A 24,365-nucleotide genomic window follows, 5' to 3' on the forward strand; every position below is an offset into this window, starting at 1 on the left:
GGAAACATGGCAGCTAATTTTGTGCACAGCAAGCTCCCACAAACAGTAGTGTGTTAATGACTAGATAATCTGTTTTTATTATGTTGATTGAGGGATAAATATTGGTCAGGACACCAGGAATAACTTCCTTGCTCTTCTTCGAAATGGTGTCATGGGATCTTTCATGTCCATTGAGAGAGCAGACGGGACCTCGGTTTAACGTCTCAATCGAAAGATGGCACCTCCGACAGTGTAGCACTCAGTCGGTACTACACTGGAGTGGTCAGACTAGATTTTTGTGCTCAAGTCTCTGGAGTGGGACTTGAACATAAGAAATAGGAACAGGAGTAGGCCATACAGCCCCTCGAGCCTGCTCCGCCATTCAATAAGATCATGGCTGATCTGATCATGGACTCAGCTCCACTTCCCCGCCTGCTCCCCATAACCCCTTATCGCTCAAGAGACTGTCTATTTCTGTATAAATTTATTCAATGTCCCAGCTTCCACAGATTTACAACCCTCAGAGAAGAAATTCCTCATCATCTCTGTTTTAAATGGGCGGCCCCTTATTCTAAGATCATGCCCTCTAGTTCTAGTCTCCCCCATCAGTGGAAACATCCTCTCTGCATCCACCTTGTCAAGCCCCCTCATAATCTTATATGTTTCGATAAGATCACCTCTCATTCTTCTGAATTCCAATGAATAGAGGCCCAACCTACTCAACCTTTCCTCATAAGTCAACCCCCTCATCCCTGGAATCAACCTAGTGAACCTTCTCTGAACTGCCTCCAAAGCAAATATATCCTTTCGTAAATATGGAAACCAAAACTGCACGCAGTATTCCAGGTGTGGCCTCACCAATATCTTGTATAGCCGTAGCAAGACTTCCCTGCTTTTATACTCCATCCCTTTTGCAATAAAGGCCAAGATACCATTGGCCTACCTGATCACTTGCTGTACTTGCATACTATCCTTTTGTGTTACATGCACAAGTACCCCCAGGTCCCGCTGTACTGCGGCACTTTGCAATCTTTCTCCATTTAAATAATAACTTACTCTTTGATTTTTTTCTGCCAAAGTGCATGACCTCACACTTTCCAACATTATACTCCATCTGCCAAATTTTTGCCCACTCACTTAGCCTGTCTATGTCCTTTTGCAGATTTTTTTTGTGTCCTCCTCACACATTGCTTTTCCTTCCATTTTTGTATCGTCAGCAAATTTGGCTACGTTACACTCAGTCCCTTCTTCCAAGTCGTTAATATAGATTGTAAATAGTTGGGGTCCCAGCACTGATCCCTGTGGCATCCCACTAGTTATTGGTTGCCAACCAGAGAATGAACCATTTATCCGACTCTCTGTTCTCCGTTAGTTAGCCAATCATCTATCCATGCTAATATATTACCCCAAACCCCATGAACTTTTATCTTGTGCAGTAACCTTTTATGTGGCACCTTGTCAAATGCCTTCTGGAAGTCCAAATACACCACATCCACTGATTCCCCTTTAACCACCCTGTTCGTTACATCCTCAAAGAACTCCAGCAAATTTGTCAAACATGACTTCCCCTTCATAAATCCATGCTGACTCTGCCTGACCGAATTTTGCTTTTCCAAATGTCCTGCTACTGCTTCTTTAATAATGGACTCCAACATTTTCCCAACCACTGACGTTAGGCTAACTGGTCTATAGTTTCCTGCTTTTTGTCTGCCTCCTTTTTTAAATAAGGGCGTTACATTTGCACCATTAAAAAAATCCACGCACAGGCATCTTCCATCCCCTCAATTGGAGTTCAGGACTGGAACATCGGGTCCTTCACTGAAACATCTGTGAACTCTTGTGGAAGCAAGTCATCCTCGCTCGAGGGACCCCAACTATTTACAATCTATATTAACGACTTGGAAGAAGGGACTGAGTGTAACGTAGCCAAGTTTGCTGACGATACAAAGATGGGAGGAAAAGCAATGTGTGAGGAGGACACAAAAATCTGACTCAAAGGCGAGGGTGCTACCAACTGAGCAACAGCTGACACTGATGCTAGGTAGAGATCTTCATTTCATAAAGGCCCTTTCTTTTACCCACTGCCGCCTCCCTTGTTTTACGTTGTATCAGACTTGGTGCATTGAAGGCTGTCTGTAGAGTGCCCATGGTTTCAAGGTGCAGTTTGTATCTATTACAATGTAAGTTATTTGGGACTGTCAATAAGTGTCTGTTTTTTGGGTGTGTCTGTTTGTATACAGGTTTATACACATCAGTCAGTCATAGGCGGTCCCTCGAGCGAGGATGACTTGCTTCCACAAGAGTTCACAGATGTTTCAATGAAGGACCCGATGTTCCAGTCCTGAACTCCAATTGAGGGGGTGGAAGATGCCTGTGCGTGGATTTTTTTAACGTGTGGTGACTGTTGCACATCAACCGCCACACAAGCTTGACATGAGACCTGCTCTGTTGCATGGAGCTAATGCGCACACATATCGCAGTGTGGGCAGGCCCGTGCTACCCCTGGGCCCTCGGCTCTTCTGTGCTCCAAACCCTCATTCGCCGTACCTTCGCCCACGATGTTCCAGGTCCCAGCGATCCAGCTTCAGAAATGCAGGGAACAGCACCAACCCCCGGACATGGACCTCACCGACCCCACAAAGGCCCCCGACACTGCCAACCGCGAAGGACCATGGAGCGCCCTCCTCCGTCTCGGCTACCCCCAAGAGCCTGCCGCCATCCTCCACCCACTCCACGACGACACGCAAGCCACGATCCCAACCAACGGATCCACCACAGACGCACTCCACATTCGGACCGGGGCCAAGCAGGGCTACATCATTGCACCAACCCTCCTTTCGATCTTCCCGACCGCAATGCTCCATCCTGCACTCCACTAGCTCCCCACTGGAGTGGAACCAAACCACAGAACCATGTACATCACACTGAGACTGTACACACACTGACCCATGTACATCACATCCCGAAATTGTACAGAGACTGTACACACACTGACACATGTACATTACACTGAGACTGTACACACACAGACTTGTGTACATCACAGATTTCTACGCACACTGACCTATGTACATCAAACCTCGAGACTGTATACACACTGACTCATGTGCATCACACCCCAAGACTGTACACAAACTGACCCATGTATATCACACAGACTGTCCACACACTGACCCATATACATCACACTGAGACTGTCCACACACAGAGACTGCACACACACTGACCCATATACATCACAGAGACTGTCCACACACTGACACATGTACATCACACTGGGACTGTACACACACTGACCCAAGTACACACAGAGAATGTGCACACACAGACTCATCATCATCATAGGAAGTCCCTCGAAACGAGGATGATTTGCACATACACGATACTAAAGAGCAATTATTTTCATTGTCATAGGTAGTACTATACATTTATATATTTTTTGTTGGAGCCAATTCATTTAGCATTAAAACTGTGTTATGTACTCTTAGCAAATGCTCAATTTTTCTCTCTTACCTATCATCAGTGCTCTGTTCATCATGGAGGAGGCGCTCCTTGTTCAGCCCAATCTTCTCGAGCTCATGAGTCAATTTTTCCAAGTCATTGTTCATTTGCTGGGCATGTAATTTCTCATTTACAAGCTCCTGCAAACATCACATCATTTAGCAAAATTACTCATAATCTAAACACACTTCTATAACTTATTGTAAACAAAATTAAAAAGGCTGGTTTACATATTTAGAGACTCTTTACGGCAAAGCCAGAGAGTACTACAAAAAAAAGCATACAGGGCACTAAAAAATAGTCAGCTCAAAAACAAGCCTGACTTATGACACAGAAAAGAATTAGACTGAAAATGATGTGGGTTTGCTTTAACTTACGCTACAGGTATTTATTGCAAGGGAAACCTAAAGTACAAAAGTGGTAAATTTAGAAATTACTAAAGGGCGATGTGAGCACAAGGCGGGTTATTTTCAATTGCTGTTCACCCATTTCTGCCTGAAAAAAAGGTGGCCATCAAAATAAGAGTCAGGGAGAAGGGGGAACCTCGATCACTCAAAGTGAACCTGATATAATTCACAGATAGGCCAGTAAATGGGCATACAGCAAATTTGTCTGTTTTGGGTGGAAGGCTGTTTAAATATGCAATTTGGGGTCCTACACTGTTTGTGGCCCGCAGCTCGCAAGCTAATGTCAAATGAGGCTTGAAACTAAAAGTGGTTTAGGCCTTCCAATGCTGGCTTCAGGAAGTTGGAATAGCTGCTCTGCTGACTTCATGCCCTTTTTGGTGTCTGCTTTAATTCGCCCCTAAGATTTACTTTCCAGGTAGCGTCTGGTAGTATGTCCTCCCTCCACCGCCACCCGCTCCGTCCAATCCAAAACTTTTCATTTTGACAGAGTATTTCATGGTATTTTATAAAATGTTGGTAGTGGCGAGATAAGATTACAATGGTCGATATCTGGCTTTATAGATTTCTATGCTCAATAGGGTGAATTATAGTCAAAACAGATACAGAAAGGGAAACAAAGACCGGATATTTTACCTTTGTGACGTACTGGCAGCAGGGGAGCTGTGGATCGCGTCGGTAACCCGGAAGTTGGAGGTTCATTTTGCGGTAGCTTTTTAACGAAACCACTGCAATTGAATCATACTTCCTGGTTTCCAGAACAATTAACGGCAGCGGGTGTGATGGAGTCACGTATGACTCCAATTCAGCTGAGGTGTTTAAAGGAACATTGGACAGATGACAGTTGAAGGTTGGTGGACGTGGAAGATAGGTTGTTGGGGGAAGAGAGTGGGCTGTGGTAATACTGAGTTGCTTGTTGGTAAAGACATTTATATTGCTGTATAATAAAAATTGTAGGCTCAACAACAAACGCTGCCCTGAGATTCAGTGATGCCTCCCTGCAACTCCTGCTCCAAGGAGTCAGGGCCCACAGAGACATTCTGTTCCCTGCTGATGGGAGGAAGAGACCAGCTGCCCAGACCAAGAAACCATGGCTGAAGATCTCGGAGGAAGTAAGCAACAGGAGTGCAGTAACTGGGTCCTGGATCCAGTGCAAGAAGCTCTTTAATGACCTTTGTCGGGACTCTCACGGGCTCCAAAGCCCAGAGGACGTTGGCCAAAAGCAGTCAGAGCAGGGAAATGAGCAGCCTGACTCTACCTCTACCACAGGGGTTGCATGGCGTAGAAGTGGCAGAAAGAGTTCTAGATGCCCAAGTGTATGCATAGGAACACGTTACAAAATGTTAGATTGTTAAGTTTCTGTTTACTTTGAGCCACATAAAATTATTTCTTTGCACCACTTTCCCGTCTTGTCCATTTTTGCCTGCTGCCTGGCAAGTGGTCTTGTCAGTTAGAGTGAATGGCAAGACAATGGCCGTGTTTGACAGGAGGCAGTCAGGGTGCAGCGTTGGTGAGGCCTATAAAAGGCTCAGCGGCAGCAGCGTCGAGGAGGCCAGCGAGTGCAGCAGGGAGGCAAAAAAGTAGAAAGAAATCGAAAAGTGACGTCACATCCAAGGGGGTAAGTGATTGGCTGGTGATTGGGGAGTAGTTTTTCTTTTCTTTATCAGTAAGTAACCTTTTAGCATTGTTGTGCCAAAGTAAGTTAATCTAAGGGTTAAGTCATGGCAGGAGAGCTCGGACGTGTGTTATGTTCCTCCTGTAATATGTGGGAAGTCAGGGACACTTCCAGTGTCCCTGACGACTACGTGTGCGGGAAGTGCATCCGCATTGCGGCACTGGAGCTGCGGGTGGATTTACTTTGGAGCATCCACGATGCTGAGAATGACGTGAATAGCACGTTTAGTGAGTTGGTCTTACCGCAGATAAAGGATACACAGCCAGATAGGGAATGGGTGACCAACAGGAAGAGCAGTGCAAGGAAGGTAGTGCATGGGTCCCCTGCGGTCATCCACCTGCAAAACAGATACACCGCTTTGGGTACTGTTGAGGGGGATGACTCATCAGGGGAGAGCAGCAGCAGCCAAGTTCATGGCACCGTGGATGGCTCTGCTGCACAGGAGGGCAGGTAAAAGAGTGGAAGAGCTATAGTGGTAGGGGTTTCTATTGTAAGGGGAATAGATAGACGTTTCTGCAGCCACAACAGAGACTCCAGGATGGTATGTTGCCTCCCTGGTGCAAGGGTCAAGGATGTCTCGGAGTGGGTGCAGGACATTTTGAAAAGGGAGGGTGAACAGCCATTGTCGTGGTGCATATAGGTAAAAAAACGGGATGAGGTCCTATGAGACGAATTTAGGGAGCTAGGAGCTAAATTAAAAAGTAGGAACTCAAAAGTAGTAATCTCAGGATTGCTACCAGTGCCACGTACTAGGCAGAGTAGGAATCGCAGGATAGCTCAGATGAATACGTGGCTTGAGGAGTGGTGCAGAAGGGAGGGATTCAAATTCCTGGGACATTGGAACCGGTTGTGGGGAAGGTGGGACCAGTACAAACCAGACAGTCTGCACCTGGGCGGGACCGGAACCAATGTCCGACGGGAAATGTTTGCTAGTGCTGTTGGGGAGGAGTTAAACTAATATGGCACGGAGACAGAGGGAAGTAGAATGGGGGCAGAAGCAAAAGATAGAAAGAAGAAAAGTAAAAGTGGAGGGCAGAGAAACCTAATGCAAAAAGCAAAAAGGGCCACATTACAGCAAAACTCTAAAGGGGCAAAGTGTGCTAGAAAGACAAGCCAGAGGGCTCAGTGCCTCAATGCGAGGAGTATGCGGAATAAGGTGGACGAATTAACTGCGCAGATAGCAGTTAACGGTTATGATGTAATTGGCATCACGGAGACATGGCTCCAGGGTGACCAAGGCTGGGAACTCAACATCCAGGGGTATTCAACAGTTCGGAAAGATAGACAGAAAGGAAAAGGAAGTGGGGTGGCATTGCTGGTTAAAGAGGAAATTAATGCAATAGTAAAGAAGGACATTAGCTTGGATGATGTGGAATCGGTATGGGTGGAGCTACGGAATACCAAAGGGGAGAAAGCGCTAAGGGGAGTTGTGTACAGACCACCAAACAGTAGTTATCATGGGTGATATTGATTGGGCTAACCAAACTGGCAGCAATGCGGTGGAGGAGGATTTCTTGGAGTGTATTAGGGATGGTTTTCCAGACCAATATGTCGAGGAATCAATTAGAGAGCTGGCCATCCTCGACTGGGTGATGTGTAATGAGAAAGGACTAATTAGCAATCTTGTTGTGTGAGGCCCCTTGGGGAAGAGTGACCATAATATGGTAGAATTCTTTATTAAGATGGAGAGTGATACAGTTAATTCAGAAACTAGGGTCCTGAACTTAAGGAAAGGTAACTGCGATGATTTGAGGTGTGAATTGGCTAGAATAGACTGGCAAATGATACTTAAAGGACTGATGGTGGATAGGCAATGGCAAACATTTAAAGATCACATGGATGAACTTCAGCAATTGTACATCCCTGTCTGGAGTAAAAATAAAACGGGGAAGGTGGCTCAACCGTGGCTCACAAAGGAAATTAAGGATAGTGTTAAATCCAAGGAAGAGGCATATCAATTGGCCAGAAAAAGCAGCAAAGCTGAGGACTGGGAGAAATTTAGATTTCAGCAGAGGAGGACAAAGCGTTTAATTAAGAGGGGGAAATAGAGTACGAGAAAAAGCTTGATGGAAACATAAAAACTGACTGCAAAAGCTTCTACAGATATGTGAAGAGAAAAAGATTAGCGAAGACAAATGTAGGTCCCTTGCAGTCGGATTTAGGTGAATTTATAATGGGGAACAAAGAAATGGCAGACCAATTGAACAAATACTTTGGTTCTGTTTTCACGAAGGAAGACACAAATAACCTTCCGGAAGTACTAGGGGACCGAGGGTCTAGTGAGAAGGAGGAACTGAAGGATATCCTTATTAGGCGGGAAATTGATGGGATTGAAGGCCGATAAATCCCCAGGGCCTGATAGTCTGCATCCCAGAGTACTTAAGGAAGTGGCCCTAGAAATAGTGGATGCATTGGTGATCATTTTCCAACAGTCTATCGACTCTGGATCAGTTCCTATGTACTAGAGGGTAGCTAATGTCACCCCACTTTTTAAAAAGGGAGGAGAGAGAAAACAGGTAATTATAGACCGGTTAGCCTGACATCAGTAGTAGGGAAAGTGTTGGAATCAATTATTAAGGATGAAATAGCAGCGCATTTGGAAAGCAGTGACAGGATCAGCCCAAGTCAGCATGGATTTATGAAAGGGAAATGATGCTTGACTTATCTTCTGGAATTTTTTGAGGATATAACTAATAGAGTGGACAAGGGAGAACCAGTGGATGTGGTGTATTTGGACTTTCAAAAGGCTTTTGACAAGGTCCCACACAAGAGATTGGTGTGCAAAATCAAAACACATGGAATTGGGGGTAATGTACTAACGTGGATAGAGAACTGGTTGGCAGACAGGAAGCAGAGAGTCAGGATAAACGGGTCCTTTTCAGAATGGCAGGCAGTGACTAGTGGAGTGCCGCAGGGCTCAGTGCTGGGGCCCCAGCTCTTTACAATATACATTAATGATTTAGATGAAGGAATTGAGTGTAGTATCTCCAAGTTTGCAGATGATACTAAACTGGGTGGCGGTGTGAGCTGTGAGGAGGATGCTAAGAGGCTGCAGGGTGACTTGGACAGGTTAGGTGAGTGGGCAAATGCATGGCAGATGCAGTATAATGTGGATAAATGTGAGGTTATCCACTTTGGGGGCAAAAACACGAAGGCAGAATATTATCTGAATGGCGGCAGATTAGGAAAAGGGGAGGTGCAACGGGACCTGGGTGTCATGGTTCATCAGTCATTGAAAGTTGGCATGCAGGTACAGCAGGCGGTGAAGGCGGCAAATGTTATGTTGGCCTTCATAGCAAGGGGATTTGAGTATAGGAGCAGGGAGGTCTTACTGCAGTTGTACAGGGCCTTGGTGAGGCCTCACCTGGAATATTGTGTTCAGTTTTGGTCTGCTAATCTGAGGAAGGACGTTCTTGCTATTAAAGGAGTGTAATGAAGGTTCACCTGACTGATTCCCGGGATGGCTGGTTTAACATATGAGGAGAGACTGGATCAACTGGGTCTTTATACAGTGGAGTTTAGAAGGATGAGAGGGGATCTCATAGAAACATATAAGATTCTGACAGGACTGGACAGGTTAGATGCGGGAAGAATGTTCCCGATGTTGGGAAAGTCCAGAACCAGGGGACTCAGTCTTAGGATAAGGAGTAGGCCATTTAGAACTGAGATGAGGAGAAACTTCTTCACTCAGAGTTGTTAACCTGTGGAATTCCCTGCCGCAGAGAGTTGTTGATGCCAGTTCATTGGATATATTCAAGAGGGAGTTAGATATGGCCCTTACGGTGAAAGGGATCAAGGGGTATGGAGAGAAAGCAGGAAAGGGGTACTGAGGGAATGATCAGCCATGATCTTATTGAATGGTGGTGCAGGCTCGAAGGTCCAAACGGCCTACTCCTGCACTTATTTTCTATGTTTCTATGTCATTTTAAGACTTCAATGTGGTGGGTGGGGGGGGGGGGGGCGGTAGCCTCAGGGTGCCATATGGGTGCACTGGTGCAACCGAACTAAATCGTGCCATTATGGGGCCATCCCGAGCAGCAGTGTTGGTGTCATGTCCACTTCAGATTCCAGTTCCTCCTCCAAAGAGGCTCTGCGACTTGCTCCTTCAGCCATTCCAAATCCTCGCTGCCACGATGTGTTGCGCAGAGTGCAGCATACCACGATCATTCTGGAGACCCTGGCTGGTGTGTATTGAAGGGCTCCTCCAGATCTGTCCAGGCATCTGAAATGTATCTTTTGCATCCCGATTGCTCGCTCTATTATACATCTCGTCGTCATTTGGCTTTGATTGTCACGATCTCCAGCCTCATTGCTTGGTCTCAAGGGTGTCAATCAACCATGTCTTCAGTGGCTACCCCTGGTTGCCAAGCAGTCAGCTGGCAAGTCTGGTTGGAAGTGCAAAGAGCTGAGGGAGGATGAACTGGCGCAGGATGAATGAATCTTGACAGCTCCTTGGGAATTTGGCACACACATACATGATGATCTGTTTGTGGTTGCAATGAGGGAGTGGAAGCCCTTTTAGTTCATGAACACTCCTGGATGATTTGGGGGTGCCTTGATGGCCACGTGTGCAGTCGATGGTGCCTTGCACCTGAGAGAAGTCAGCCAGAGCCACAAAACTCAATGACCGGTCAGTCTGACTGGCTTCATCGGTGGCAAGTGTACACAAGTGCCTGCCTTGTCAAACATGGCATCGGTCACCTGGGTGATGCATTTGTGGGTGAGCGACTGCGAAATCCTGCAAATATCTCCTGCAGATTGCTGGAAGGAGCCTAAGATGAAGAAGTTGAGGGCGATGGTCACTTTGACAGCCACTGGTAATGCATATCCACCAGGTCCAATTGGCAGCAGGTCTTCTTCCAGCAGGCTACAAATGTCTGCAACCTGACATGATAGCTTGAGCATCCTGAGGCACTGGTGTTCAGTAATGTTCAGGAAGTTGATCCTCTGCCTATTTACCCTGTGTTGGTGGTATCGTCTTGAGAGGTGCACCCCTGTGCTCATCCCCTCTCTCCTGTGGATCGGCAGGTTGGTGAGGAAAAGGCCACTGCTGCTGCTGATCTTGGTCCTCGTCTGAGGTCCAAAGTGAAACAGAGCAAGTGGCACCCATGCTGATTTGATATTTGACAGAAGTAAAGTGGAGATCAGATGCACAATCCTCCAATGCAGTGAGAGTGACTTCCTAAGTTGAAGAAATCACTCCTGAAAGCAAATGCTCAGCACAAGTGGTGTCAGCAAAAGCCTTTACCTTGGGCAAGGAAGCAGGTGTGAGGTCTAAATATTTAGGTGTTTTGTTTCAAATGTAATTTGTTCAGCTCCCTCAATTGCCGCTGTGCTCTCGCCTTATTTTTACTGGCAAGGTTCAGCAAACCCAGGAATCCTGTGGACAGCCAGTAAAAGCTCCAACAACAGGTAAAAAAGGCTGTTAATAGTCTCTTAACTATTTTTAAATTGGTTTCAATAGGTTCTCTCAAGCCTCTCTATCCTGCTTTATGACTCATCTTTGACCAAGCTTTTGGTCATCTGTCCCAATATTTCACGTGGCTCAATTTCAAATTTTGCTTGATAAAATTCTTGAAGTGCCTTGGAACATTTTACTACGCTAACGATGCGATGTAAATGCAAGTTGTTGTTTGTACAACTGTAAAGGGAACTTATTTTCTTATACTTATAATACAATAGTAATTAGAAAAGTTCTGGAAGCTCTGTAGATGAATGAAACACTTAGAATAAATAAAATGTTCACAATTTTCTGCAGCTTCATATGTCTACTCTGACTATAAAAAGGTGTTGCCAATCAATCATCAAAACTCTACCCCTTTAAAGTATACAAGTGCCAATGATCAGTGATATAAACTAAATGTTTTAACCCATATGTACAACCAGTCAGATCAGTAAGAAGACAGGATTAGACACTGTTACAACCAACCAGAAATTATTAAACAGGAAAAGTTTTAAGATGAGTTGTCTGTCTTAAATGGGTTAATATGCCTCCATTTAAATAAAATAGGTAGATTTATTTTACACAGGAAAATTTCTTGCAGCTAATAGGTCCCAGCCACCTAATTTCCCAAAGCTTTTTCACCATCTACAAGGCACAAGTCAGGAGTGTGATGGAATACTCTCCACTTGCCTAGATGAGTGCAGTGCCAACAACACTCAAGAAGCTTGACACCATCCAAGACAAAGCAGCTTGCTTGATTGGCACCTCATCCACCACCTTAAACATTAACTCTCTCCACCACTGGCACACTGTGTCTGCAGTGTGTACCATCTACAAGATGCACTGCAGCAACTCGACAGCACCCCGCAAACCTGTGACCTCTACCACCTAGAAAGCCAAGGACAGCAGGTGCACGGGAACACCATCACCTCCAAATTTCCCTACAAGTTACACACTACACACAAACACAAACACAAAAGCAAAATACTGCGGATGCTGGATTCTGGAATAAAAACAGAAAATGCTGTAAATCTCAGCAGGTCAGGCAGCATCTGTGGAGAGGAAGCAGAATTAACGTTGCGGGTCGATGACCCTTCGCTGAACTGGAGAATGTTCGAAAAGAACAGATTCTTAACAAGCACTGAAAGGGGGAGGGGAATAAAGAACAAAACGGAAGGTCAGTGATAGGTTGGAAGACAAGAGAAACAAAAGGGATGATGGCCCAAATTCAAATGCCACGAGTTAGAAAAACATTAGTCAAGATAGGGTGTGAATCATCATCATCATAGGCAGTCCTTCGGAATCGAGGAAGACTTGCTTCCACTCTTAAAATGAGTCCTTAGGTGGCTGAACATTCCAATATGAGAGCCACAGTCCCTGTCACAGGTGGGACAGATAGTCGTTGAGGGAAAGGGTGGGTGGGACAGGTTTGCCGCACACTCTTTCCACAGCCTGCGCTTGATTTCTGCATGCTCTCGGCGATGAGACTCGAGGTGCTCAGTGCCCTCCCGGATTCGTTAAAACAAAAAGTGGAATGCAAATGAATAGTGAAGAAGAGGGAATAGGGTGAAAAGGAACAACAGCGACAATTGAAATAATTTTGTTTCAATTTTTTTTTAAAGTTTATTTTGTAGTTTAGTGCTACTCTCTGAGCTCAGCTTGACCACAAGACCCACCTCCTACTCTCTCGACCTTATTCCCATTAAAACTGTTGACCACTCATCTTCCCTTCCTGGCCCCTATGCTAGCTGATATCATCACCAGTTCCCTCTTTGGTACAGTCCCAATCTCTTCAAATCTTCCATCATCAAAAAAAAAGGACCAAGAGATTGATTAAAAGGACCAAGAGATTGATTACGAGGGGACAAATAGAGTATGAGAGTAAACTTGCAAGGAACATAAAAAACGACTGCAAAAGTTTCTACGTAAAAAGAAAAAGATTAGTGAAGACAAATGTAGGTCCTTTACAGACAGAAATGGGAGAATTTATAATGGGGAACAAGGAAATGGGGAAACAATTAAATAAATACTTTGGTTCTGTCCTCACGGAAGGACACAAATAACAGCCCAGAAATGCTAGGGAACCAAGGGTCTAGTGAGCAAGAGGAATTAAAAGAAATGATTATTAGTAAGAAAATAGTGCTGAAGAAACTAATGGGACTGAAGGCCAATAAATCCCAAGGGCCTGAATAGCTGTATCCCAGAATACTAAGAGGTAGCTATGGAAATAGTGGATGCATTAGTTGTCATTTTCCAAAATTCTATAGATTATGGAACAGTTCCTGCATATTGGAGGGTGGCAAATGTAACCCCATTATTTAAAAAAGGAGGGAGAGAAAACAGGGAACTACAGACTGGTTAACCTAACATCAGTGGTAGGGAAAATGCTAGAGTCTATTATAACGGCACACTTAGATAATATCAAACGGGATTTATGAAAGGAAAATTATGTTTGACAAACCGACTGGAGTTTTTTGAGGATGTAACTGATAGAATAGATAAGGGAGAACTAGTGGATGTAATGTCTTTGGATTTTCAGAAGGCCTTTAATAAAGTCCCACATAAGAGGTTGATGTGAAAAATTAAAGCACATAGGATTGGGGGTAATGTACTGGCATGGACTGAAAATCGGTTAGTTGACAGGAAACAGAGAGTAGGAATAAACGGGTCTTTTTCGGGGTGGCAGGCAGTGACTAGTGGGGTACCACAGGGATCAGTGCTTGGGCCCCAACTATTCACTATATATAAATAAATGATGGATGAGGGAATCAAATGTAATATTTCCAAGTTTGCTGATGACAAAACTAGGTGGGATTGAGAGTTGTGAGGAGGATGCAAAGACGCTGCAAGGCGATTTAGATAGATTGAGTGAGTGGGCAAACACATGGCAGATGTAGTATAACGTGAATGAATGTGAAGTTATCCACTTTGGTAGGAAAAACATAAAGACAAAGTATTATTTAAATGGTGATAGCTTGGGAAATGTCGATGTACAAAGGGACCTGGTGTCCTTGTACACCAGTCACTGAAAGCAAACATGCAGGTGCAGCAAGCAGTTGGGAAGGCAAATGGTATGTTGGCCTTCATTGCAAGAGGATTTGAGTATAGGAGCAAGGATGTCTTACTACAGTTATACAGGGCCTTGGTGAGACCGCACCTGCAGTTTTGGTCTTCTTACCTAAGGATATACTTGCCATAGAGGGAGTGCAGCGAAGGCTCACCAGACTGATTCCTGGTCGTATGAGGAGATTGGGTTGACTAGGCCTGTATTCACTAGAGTTTAGAAGAATGAGAGGGGATCTCATTGAAACGTTTAAATTCTGATGGGGTTGGATAGACTGGATGCCGGGAGGATGTTTCCCTGGCTGGAAGTCGAGAACAAGGGGTCACAATTTTGGGATACAGGGTAGGAAATTTAGGACCGAGATGAGGAGAAATGTTTTCACTCGGGGGGGGGGGGGGGGGGGGGACCTGTGGAATTCTCTACCACAGAAGGCTGTGGAGGCTAAGTCACAGAATATATTTAAGAAGGAGAGATAGATAGATTTATAGACAAAAAAGGCATCAAGGGGTATGGGGAAAAAGCTGGAATATGGTGTTGAGATAGAGGATCAGCCATGATCATATTGAATGGTGGTGCAGGCCTACTACTGCTCCTATTTTCTATGTGTCTATCAACCCTTCCACAAAAATACCACCCTTAACCCCTCTGTCCTTGAAAACTACTGCCCCCATCTCCAATCTCCCTTTCCTCTCAAGTCCTTGAACACGTTGTCGCCTCCCAAATCTGTGCCCAACTCTCCCGCAATTCCATGTTTGAACCTCTCCAAACAGATGTTCGTCCCACCACAGAACTGAAACAGCCCTTATCAAAGTCATAAATAACATCTTATGTGACTGTGCCCGTGGTGCACTATCCCTCTTCATCCTTCTCGATCTGACTGCAAACTTTGACATGTTTTATCCTCCTCCAACGTCTCTTCTCTGTTCTTCAGAGGTGTGGGATTGTCCTTGCCGGATTCCATTAACGATGCAATCATAGCCAGAGCATCTGATGCAATGGCTTCTCTTCCCACTCTTGCCACTAGAGACTCCCAAGGATCTCTCCTTGGCCCCCTCCTGTTTCTCATATACATGATGTGCCTCGGCGACATCATCCAAAAACACTACATCAGATTCCACATGTGTGCTGACAACACCCAGCTCTACCTCACCACTACCTCTCTCAAAGCACAAAAAGTAAAAGCAATTAATAAATAAAAAAGGAAACCTGCCCCTAAAGCACCAAGACCAAAGTAATAAGCAATCAATAAATAATTTTAAAAAAATAGAAGGAACCCAGCACATAAAGCACCAAAATCAATCAGTAAAGAACAAATAAAAAATAGAAATCCTACCTTAGGGAACGCAGCGGGCCGCCGATCAGGGAGCCCATTCGGCCAGGACTAGGGACGGCGTGCTTCGGCCCCTCCCACACAGCCTGCAGTGCGCGTTTGCAGAAACGGCCTGCCAGGAGCTACTGCACATGTGCGCAGACTCTAGCGTGCATGTGCAGAGGTCCCGGCACTGTTTTCAGCGCCGGGACCTGGCTCCACCCCCAATCCATTGGGCACGACGGAGGAGAGGCTGGGGAGCGGCCAAATTACGGAGGTCTTTTTTCGGCACGCTTGGAGGCGGGAAAAAGCGGCGCAGATAGAGTGAGGACGCCAGAAAAAGAGGTTAAGGAAATTTGGGCCCTTAATCACTCCAGCTTTGGCGACTGTGCCTTTCAACTGCCAAGGCCCTAAGCTCTGGAATTCCCTCCCTAAAGCTCTCTACCTCATCCGTGACCATTCCATTTTTCCCACTTCCACCCTACATTTCCCTCCCAAGATCATGAGGGTTCCTATTGTTCTTACCTTCCACCCCACCAGCCTCCACATTCGACCATCATCCTCCATCATTTCCACCACCGAATACAGAACTTCACTCCACTCCTCTTTCAGCATTATAAAGGGACTATTTCCTGTCACCTTCCATCACTCCATAATAAAAATAAAGTCTCTTACCTCTCGTAGTGTCACTAGTGTCTTCTTATCAATAGTTGCCTGTTTAACTAGTTCTTTATTGTCTTTTTCTAAATCTTTCAGTCGTCCATAAAAGTCTTTGAATTTGTTGATTTCTTTTACAAGCAGTTTATTTTCTTTCTCAAGGTTAGAAATTGTCATGTTGTTTTCATCTAATGTGGAGTCCTTAATCTCAGTCTGTTGGCGCAATCTCCTATTTTCCTTCTCAAGCTGCTTCTTGTCTTTCTCCAGTTGGACAGTCTCCTGCTCCAGCAGTTTGTTTTCCTTCTCTAGTTGCTGCAACCGTTTGCTGGAGATTTTTAGCTCTTCTAGGTTTCTTTGCAAGCTCTGGTTTTCTGTTTCTAAGTCCTGTAGTTCATTTTCCAACTGATTAATCTTTTTGTTGTTATTTTCTAGGGCCTTTTGGAGCCTATGATTTTCTAAATCTAGTCCTTGATAGCTTACCTCTAATCGTTCAGTTTTCTTATTACAAGCTTTCAAGAGATCCAGGCTCTTTTTTAACTGTTCTTTCTCATTTTCCAGTTCTTTGTTCTCTAGCTCTAATTGTGCCAACTTGACACCATTGGACTTCAAACTCTCCATTGTCCTCCTTAACTGCAAATTTTCATCATCAAGTTGGTTGTTTTCTTTCTCGAAGATATCTAACTGCACGGTAAGGTTTTTCAAGCTATCCAATGTTTTTTTCAGCTTTCTATTCTCCACTTCTAGATCAGAGTTCTCCTGTTCCAAGATCTCTACTTTTTCACATGTAATTATTCGTTCAGTAATCTTCTTCTGCAAATGATCATTTTCTCTTTCCAAGCGACTCAAAACCATCTCAAGCTCCTCTGCCCTTTCTCCTTTTTCTTTATAGTGTTCCAACTCCCTTCGGATTTGTTTCTTTTCAAACTCTAGTTTGTTCAGTTTACCACTAGTTTCCTTAATAGATTCATGGAGGATTTTGTTTTCTTTCTCAATGTCCTTCACTCTAGCTTCTGCACTGATCTGTGCACGTTGCCTCAGGGATGCAATGGTTTGATTCAAGTGCTCATTTTCCTGCTCCAATACTTTGATCTACGAAATATAAGTGAAGTAAGGGGAATTAATTCCAAACATATCAATTACTAGTTCATTATTACAAATCTTCTACGATATGCAAAACCACCCAAGATATTTCATTCTTGAAGAAACTCTAGCAGAAACAGCTATGAAGAAACGTCGCAAATGGGCAGTATTGTCAGCAACAAACTTTCTACAATTCAATACAATTTGGCAGTCTTGCTCAGAGAGCAAAAAGATGGCTGGTGTGGGAAATGGGAAAATGTACATTAATATTGCTTTTCTGAAGTTGAGGTGAACTCACTCTTCTTTTGACAAAGGAGGTTGTTTCACATACTATGTAATTGTTTCTCCTATTCTAAGGGAGCACGGGAAATGATTGACTATGCATTCCCAGCATATTTCGGCACGCAGTTTTTACAGTTAAAGATTACTGACAACTGAGGTAGACATAGATGGTGACAAGGTAAGATAGATATAAAAAAAAGTCAGTCATTACTTCAAGATTTGAGATTCATATAGACATGGAATCATGAGGCAAGATATAATTTGTATACATTTTATTCAACATTTTAGCCTAAACCTTTATTAGAGAACTACCAGGTTGTCTCTTGTTACACATTCACGAGTTAAAAGATAATTAAAGCAGAATGTTGAAGCAGATCTACACTAACTAATAGTCTACACTTAAAGTATTTTAAAGCAAGACAAGTTGATGCAGTTCAAAGACTTGTTGATGGACTAACCATTTAAGTTCCATTTTTAAATGTCATTATTTAATACTGTGCTTGCATAAAATGCAAATAATTTCTTAGAATTACTAAATTTACACACCCTCCTCCAAGTTTGAATGACAAGGTAAATTTCAATGTGAAATATTCAGTCTTTTCCATCCAAAATAATTCATATATTTTGAACATGTCGTGGGTATACTGGAAATATTAAACATATGTAATGTAGTGTTGAAGAATACTAGGACATAAAATGTTGAGTTTAAACAAAAGAAGCATTTCTAATTGAAGAGGTTCAAGCACAATCACAAAGAAGTACTGATTGCAGAGCTCTCAGTATAAAGGGAAATATTAGGTGTACGATTTATGATTATTAAGAGAGAGATCCAGTTAAAGCCAGTTTAAACATATGGAATAGTGTACTTTTAGAAATGAAATACAAAATGTTCCATAGAGGTGATATTTAACAGGCCTGTGAATACCTCAGTCATAACTGGGCTAAAAGGTTATTTAAAGAGTAGATGGCTCCATGATGTCTGGATGCTTTAAGGACTTTTGGGAAAAGAAAGCCACTTTATGGGCTATCCTGGTACAGGGTATAGTCTGACAGCTAATAGTACAGCCTGATGCATACATACATGCTTACCTAGAAAATTAGTAAAAACTGACCAACAGTTTCAAAAAGCTTCTGTAATCCTCAAAATACTGGTAAGTCAAGGATAGCCACAATTTTAAGCTGCTATATCAAAACAAATCAAATATTAAGTGGGAGTTGGGGGATATTTTCACAGTAACTTTAGCAGAAGTGTTGGGAGAACCCCACAGAAATGGTCAGGTCTCATTACAAAAATATTGACGAGCTGGTAACGCTGCATGAGCATCGACAGGCTCTTCAGTTGCCAACCACCCCAACTATCCAAGAATCACCCAGAATGGAACATGAATCTCTCAGGTACTGCTGCTAGCAACCCAGGAGAACATTGCCCTTTAAATATCCCTCTCCATTCCACAATGTCAACAGCTGGATCTGCAGAGAAACCACTGGCTCAGTGACACTGCCCTCCACCTCCAGTTGTAGAGAGCTGCCCTCCCTTTCGAGGGACCTGAAACAAGACTGTCTGGTGGAGAAAATGGCAAGAGCCTGGGATGGGAGAAGAGACACAGAACTTGAACAGGGACTAGGGGGCAGGGGATGGGTTGACAGCGGACTGGGGCTCGGAATGACAGAGTTGCTTTTTCTTCTGGTGGGGGAAATCCAGAATAAAGGGGATCACAATCTTAAAATTAGATCCAGGTCATTCAAGAGTGAAATTAGGAAGCACTTTTTCACCAAAAGGATAGTGGAAAGAAGAACATAAGAACTAGGAGCAGGAGTTGGCCATTTGGCCCCTCAAGCCTGCTCTGCCATTTAATAAGATCATGGCTGATCTAATCATGGACTCCGCTCCACTTCCCTGCCTGCTCCCCATAGCCCTTTATTCCCTTATTGCTCAAAAATATGTCTATCTCCGCCTTAAATATATTCAATGACCTAGCCTCCGAGCTCTCTGGGGCAGAGAATTCCATAGATTTACAACCCTGAGAGAAGAAATTACTCCTCGTCTCAGTTTTAAATGGGCGGTCCCTTATTCTGAGACTATGTACCCTAGATTTAGTTTCCCCTATGAGTGGAAATATCCTCTCTGCATCTACCTTGTCGGGCCCCCTCATTATCATATGTTTCAATAAGATCACCTCTCATACTTCTGAACTCCAATGAGTATAGGCCCAACCTACTCAACCCATTATCATAAGTCAACCCCCTCATCTCCGGAATCAACCTAGTGAACCTTGAAATGGGGAGATTCTCAGTTAAGTTTATCAAGAGAAATGGATCAAAGGCAGGGAAATTGAGTATGTCAAGTGGAGCAAGTGTCCATAGGTGAACATTTAGAGAATAGTGATCATAGTATCATAAGGTTTAGATTAGCTATGGAAAAGGACACGGAGCAATATGGAGTAAAGGTGCCGAAATTGCCCCTTTCTATAAGGCCTCTGGCCGCCTGAAAATGGGGGCCACGGGTCGGTGCGGAATGGCTGTCGAGTCTCCGTGGAGGGGCCGCCATTTTGAAAATTGCCCTTCCTCAGGTTTGGAGCGGTTTAGGGGATCGCTCTGCCCGTTTTCCCGCCACAGCGTGCCTGCGCCGACCCCTTATCAACTGGCGGGGACCCCTTCCCGAATTTGCCCCGCATGCGCAGTCCCGCCGCCAGCCGGTGCCACTGCCAGCTTTTGCTATTGGTACACTCTCTGTGCCTTGGCGGCACAGCCGCCCTTAAAGGGGAGGTGGTGCTGCTGGCGACGCTGTTATTCTTCTTGTCGAGCCCCTCTTGGGTGCCAGGCCACTGGCCCGGCAGAAACCCTCCCAGGTGGCCCAGTGTTTGCCACTAAAAGGGCTGCAGAGTTCGCAGGGGCCCTTCCCTTTAACTGAACGGGAGAGGCATTGTGACACGCCAGCGCGATTACGTCATCAACACGGGGCTGATGCCTTGCAGCGTCGGTCACTTCACTCCACCCCGATGATGAGGCCACATCCGCCTGCCCACACTTCTACTCCAATGATGAGGCCACTTCCGCTCCGCTCTAAAAAAAAACCCCCAATGTGCTGAATTTCTACGGAATGGCCGCCCGATGCATTGGGGCGGTCAGAACTCTTCGAAAATGGTAGGTGTGCCTCATTTCCTGCGGTGGGCAATTTTGGCCTTAAAATGTTTAACATAGAACATAGAAATTTACAGCGCAGAAGGGGGCCATTTCAGCCCATCGTGTTTGTGCCGGCCGACAAAGAGCCACACGGCCCTTGGTCAGCAGCCCTAAAGGTTACATATAAACCTATGAACAATGACGGAAAGGCAAAGAGCACCCAGCCCAATCAGTCCGCCTCACACAACTGCGACACCCCAACTGAAGCCATGTGATCTCCTGGGAGAGGTAAAAACCAGATAAAAACCCAGGCCAATTTAGGGAGAAAAAATCTGGGAACATTCCTCTCCGACCCATCCAGGTGATCGAAACTAGTCCAGGAGATCACCCTGACCGTATTCTATTCCCTGCAGTACTTACCATTATATCTGCGCCGTCCAACAAAAGGTCATCCAGTCTAATCCCAATTACCAGCTCGAGGTCCGTTATCCTGCAGGTTACTGCACTTTAAGTGCCCATCCAAAGTGGTGAGGGTTTCTGCGTCCACGACTCTTCCAGGCAGCGAGATCCAGATCCCCACAACCCTCTGCGTAAAGAAACCACCCCCCGCAAATCCCTTCTATCCCTTCTAAACCTTCTAACAACCTTAAAACTATGCCCCCTCGTAATAGACCCCATCACCATGGAAATAGGCCTTACTATCCACTATGTCCAGGCCCCTCAATATTTTGTACACCACAATGAGGTCGCCTCTCAACCTCCTCTGTTCCAATGAGAACAAACCCAGCCTATTCAATCTGTCCTAGGGGAAGGCAAATTTCAGTGGGATGAGAACGGATCTGGCCCGGGTAAAGTGGAATTAAAGATTAATAGGAAAAACTGTAATGGAGCAATGAACTGACTTTAAAGAGGAAATTGATCAGGTACAGTGGAGGTACGTTCTCACAAGGGGGAAAAGGCAGGCAACTAAAATCAGGGCTCCCTGGATAACAAAACAGATAGAGAAAATAATGCAGAAAAAGAGCACGTATGGCAGATGTCAGGTTGAAAATACATCTGAGAATCAGGCTATATGTAGAAAGGTCAGAGGAGAAGTGAAAAAAAATAAGAGTAGCAAAGAGAGTGTATGAGAATAGAATGGAAGCAAACATAAAAGGTAATCCAAAAGTCTTCTAGAGGCATATAAATAGTAAAAGAGTAGCAAGCGGAGGGGTGGGGCTGATTAGGGACCAAAAAGGAGACCTATGCATGGAGGCAGGGGGTATGGCTGAGGTACTAAATGAGTACTCTGCAACAATCAAGCAGAGTCAGCATGGTTTCTCCAAAGGGAAATCACTTTTGACAAATTTGCTGAAGTTCTTTGAGGATGTAACGAGCAGGGTGGATAAGGGGGAACCAGTGGATGTGGTGAATTTGGATTTCCAGAATGCATTCGATAAGGTGCCACATAAAAGGTTACTGCACAAGATAAAAGTTCACGGGGTTGGGGGGCAACATATTAGCATGGATAGAGGTTTGGCTAACTAACAGAAAACAGAGTCAGGATAAATGGGTAATTTACCGATTGGCAAACAGTAACTAGTGGGGTGCCGCAGGGATCGGTGCTGGGACCTCAACTATTTACAATCTATGTTAATGACTTGGATGAAGGGACCGAGTGTAATGTAGCCAAGTTTGTTGATAATACAAAGATGGGTGGGAAAGCAAATTGTGAGGAGGACACACAAAATCTGCAAAGGGATATAGACAAGCTGAGTGAGTGGGCAAAAATTTAGAAGATGGAGTAAAATGTGGGAAAATGTGAGGTTATCCACTTTGGCAGAAAAAATAGAAAAGCAAATTATAATTTAAATGGAGAAAAATTGCAAAGTGCTGCGGTACAGAGGGACTGGGGGTCCTTGTGCATGAAACAACAAAAGTTAGAATGCAGGTACATCAAGTAATCAGGAAGGCAAATGAAATGTTGGCCTTTATTGCAAGGGGGATAGAGTATAAAAGCAGAGAAGTCCTGCTACAACTGCACAGGGTATTGGTGAGACCACACCTGGAGTACTGCGTACAGTTTTGGTCTCCGTATTTAAGGAAGGATCTACTTGCATTGGAGGCTGTTCAGAGGTTGTTCACTAGGTTGACTCCGGAGATGAGGGGGTGGACTTGAGGATAGGTTGAGCCTATACACATTGGAGTTCAGGAGAATGAGAGGTGATCTTATCGAAATATTTAAGATAATGAGGGGGTTCGACAAAGTGGATGCAGAGAGGATATTTCCATTCATAGAGGAAACTACAACTAGGGGACATAGTTTCAGAATAAGGGGCCGCCCATTTAAAACTGAGATGAGGAGGAATTTCTTCTGTCAGAGGGTTGTAAATCTATGGAATTCTCTGCCCCAGAGAGCTGAGGAGGCTGAGTCATTGAATATTTTTAAGGTGGAGATAGACAGATTTTTGAGCGATAAGGGAATAAAGGGTTATGGGGAGCTGGCAGGGAAGTGGAGCTGAGTCCATGATCAGATCAGCCATGATGTTATTAAATGGCGGAGCAGGCTCGAGGGACCAGGTGGCCTACTCCTGCTCCTATTTCATATGTTCTTCACCAAGGAAGAGGATGCTGCCATAGACATAGCGAAGGAGGTGATAGTGGAGACACTTGGTAGGATAAAAATTGATAAGAGATATTAGAAAGGCAAGCCGTATTTAAAGTAGATAAATCACCAAGACCAGGCGGGATGCATCCAGGATGCTGAGGGAATTGAGGGCGGAAATCTCGGAGGTAGTGGCCATAATATTCCAATCCTCCATAGACATGGGGGTGGTGCCAGAGGACTGGAGAATTACAAATGTTACACCATTGTTCAAAAAAGGGTGTAAAGATAAATCCAGCAACTACAGGTCTGTCAGTTTAACCTCAGTAGTGGGGAAGCTTTTAGAAACAATAATCAGGGACAAAATGAACTATCACTTGAATAGGTGTGGATTAATTAAGGAAAGCCAGCATGGATTTGTTAAAGGCAAATCATGTTTTACCAACTTTACAATGGGTAAACAATGATAGGTCATATCCACTGGTGGGTAAATGGGAACAAAGGGACGGAGACTGAGGATTCACACTGGAAGAACCAAGGGAGGAGGAAATGTTTTGAACTGAGGGCTATTCGAACATGGGATGCTTCACCACAAGTGGTTATTGAAGCAGAGACCAGAACATCATTTAAAAGGGAACGGCATAAGTATTTGAAAAACAGGAATATAAAAAGATCTGGGAGCAATGTCTAACACAGCATCTTTCTCATTGAGTTTAGTCTCTTCCTTCCCTCCCCACTCTCAGTAAAAGCATATGTATGGCTATCAGATGCATTGACTTACACCTCTGTAACAAGTAGGTCATAAGTTAGTTAAAATTATGTTACTTCATCTATAATTCAACATTGGATTTTATTGACATAAAGCTTTGTTCAGCAGCACAATTGGTGTGTGTTTTGCATTACTCTCAAATAGTATGTGACTTGCTGTACTGACTAGCCACTAGTGGGCTAGAAATTCCATTGCACAGAGTTTGGGGCAATAACTTTTGAAGTGTGAGAAAAGTATCACCAGGCGATAATCCTTTTCTGATCCCAGGAACTTCAGCTTTAGTGCTCCAAGAGGGAAGTGGAGTGCTAAATCAAGCGCTAACACTTCTCTTAGGGTGTTAAAGTGTGTGAGAGGGGCGATAATGGCAGAGCGCTGAAGAATGTGCAGTGCAGTGCTGCCCACATCAGAGGCTCCTTCGCTCACTTAAAGAGAAGGGCCAATGGTGGTTTGTAACAATCTTACTTTTAATTCTGTGGGGTCAGGGGACCTCTGCGA

The 24,365-nt window shown here is 44.4% G+C and overlaps 1 protein-coding gene across 10 annotated transcripts in view; it reads right to left on the minus strand.

Annotated features, from left to right (window-relative positions):
- LOC139273137 (girdin-like) overlaps positions 1 to 24,365 on the minus strand; it is a 375,708-nt gene that overhangs the window by 103,306 nt on the left and 248,037 nt on the right. For all 10 annotated transcript variants that reach the window (XM_070889592.1, XM_070889593.1, XM_070889591.1 and 7 more), the window contains 2 exons: positions 16,051 to 17,121; positions 3,493 to 3,620 (listed from right to left, as the gene is read on the minus strand). In XM_070889592.1, the coding sequence (XP_070745693.1) occupies positions 3,493 to 3,620; positions 16,051 to 17,121 (1,199 nt within the window). The remainder of the gene's footprint in view (positions 1 to 3,492; positions 3,621 to 16,050; positions 17,122 to 24,365) is intronic.

The sequence above is a fragment of the Pristiophorus japonicus genome, chromosome 9, assembly GCF_044704955.1.
Source record: "Pristiophorus japonicus isolate sPriJap1 chromosome 9, sPriJap1.hap1, whole genome shotgun sequence".
Taxonomy (NCBI): Eukaryota; Metazoa; Chordata; class Chondrichthyes; family Pristiophoridae; genus Pristiophorus; species Pristiophorus japonicus.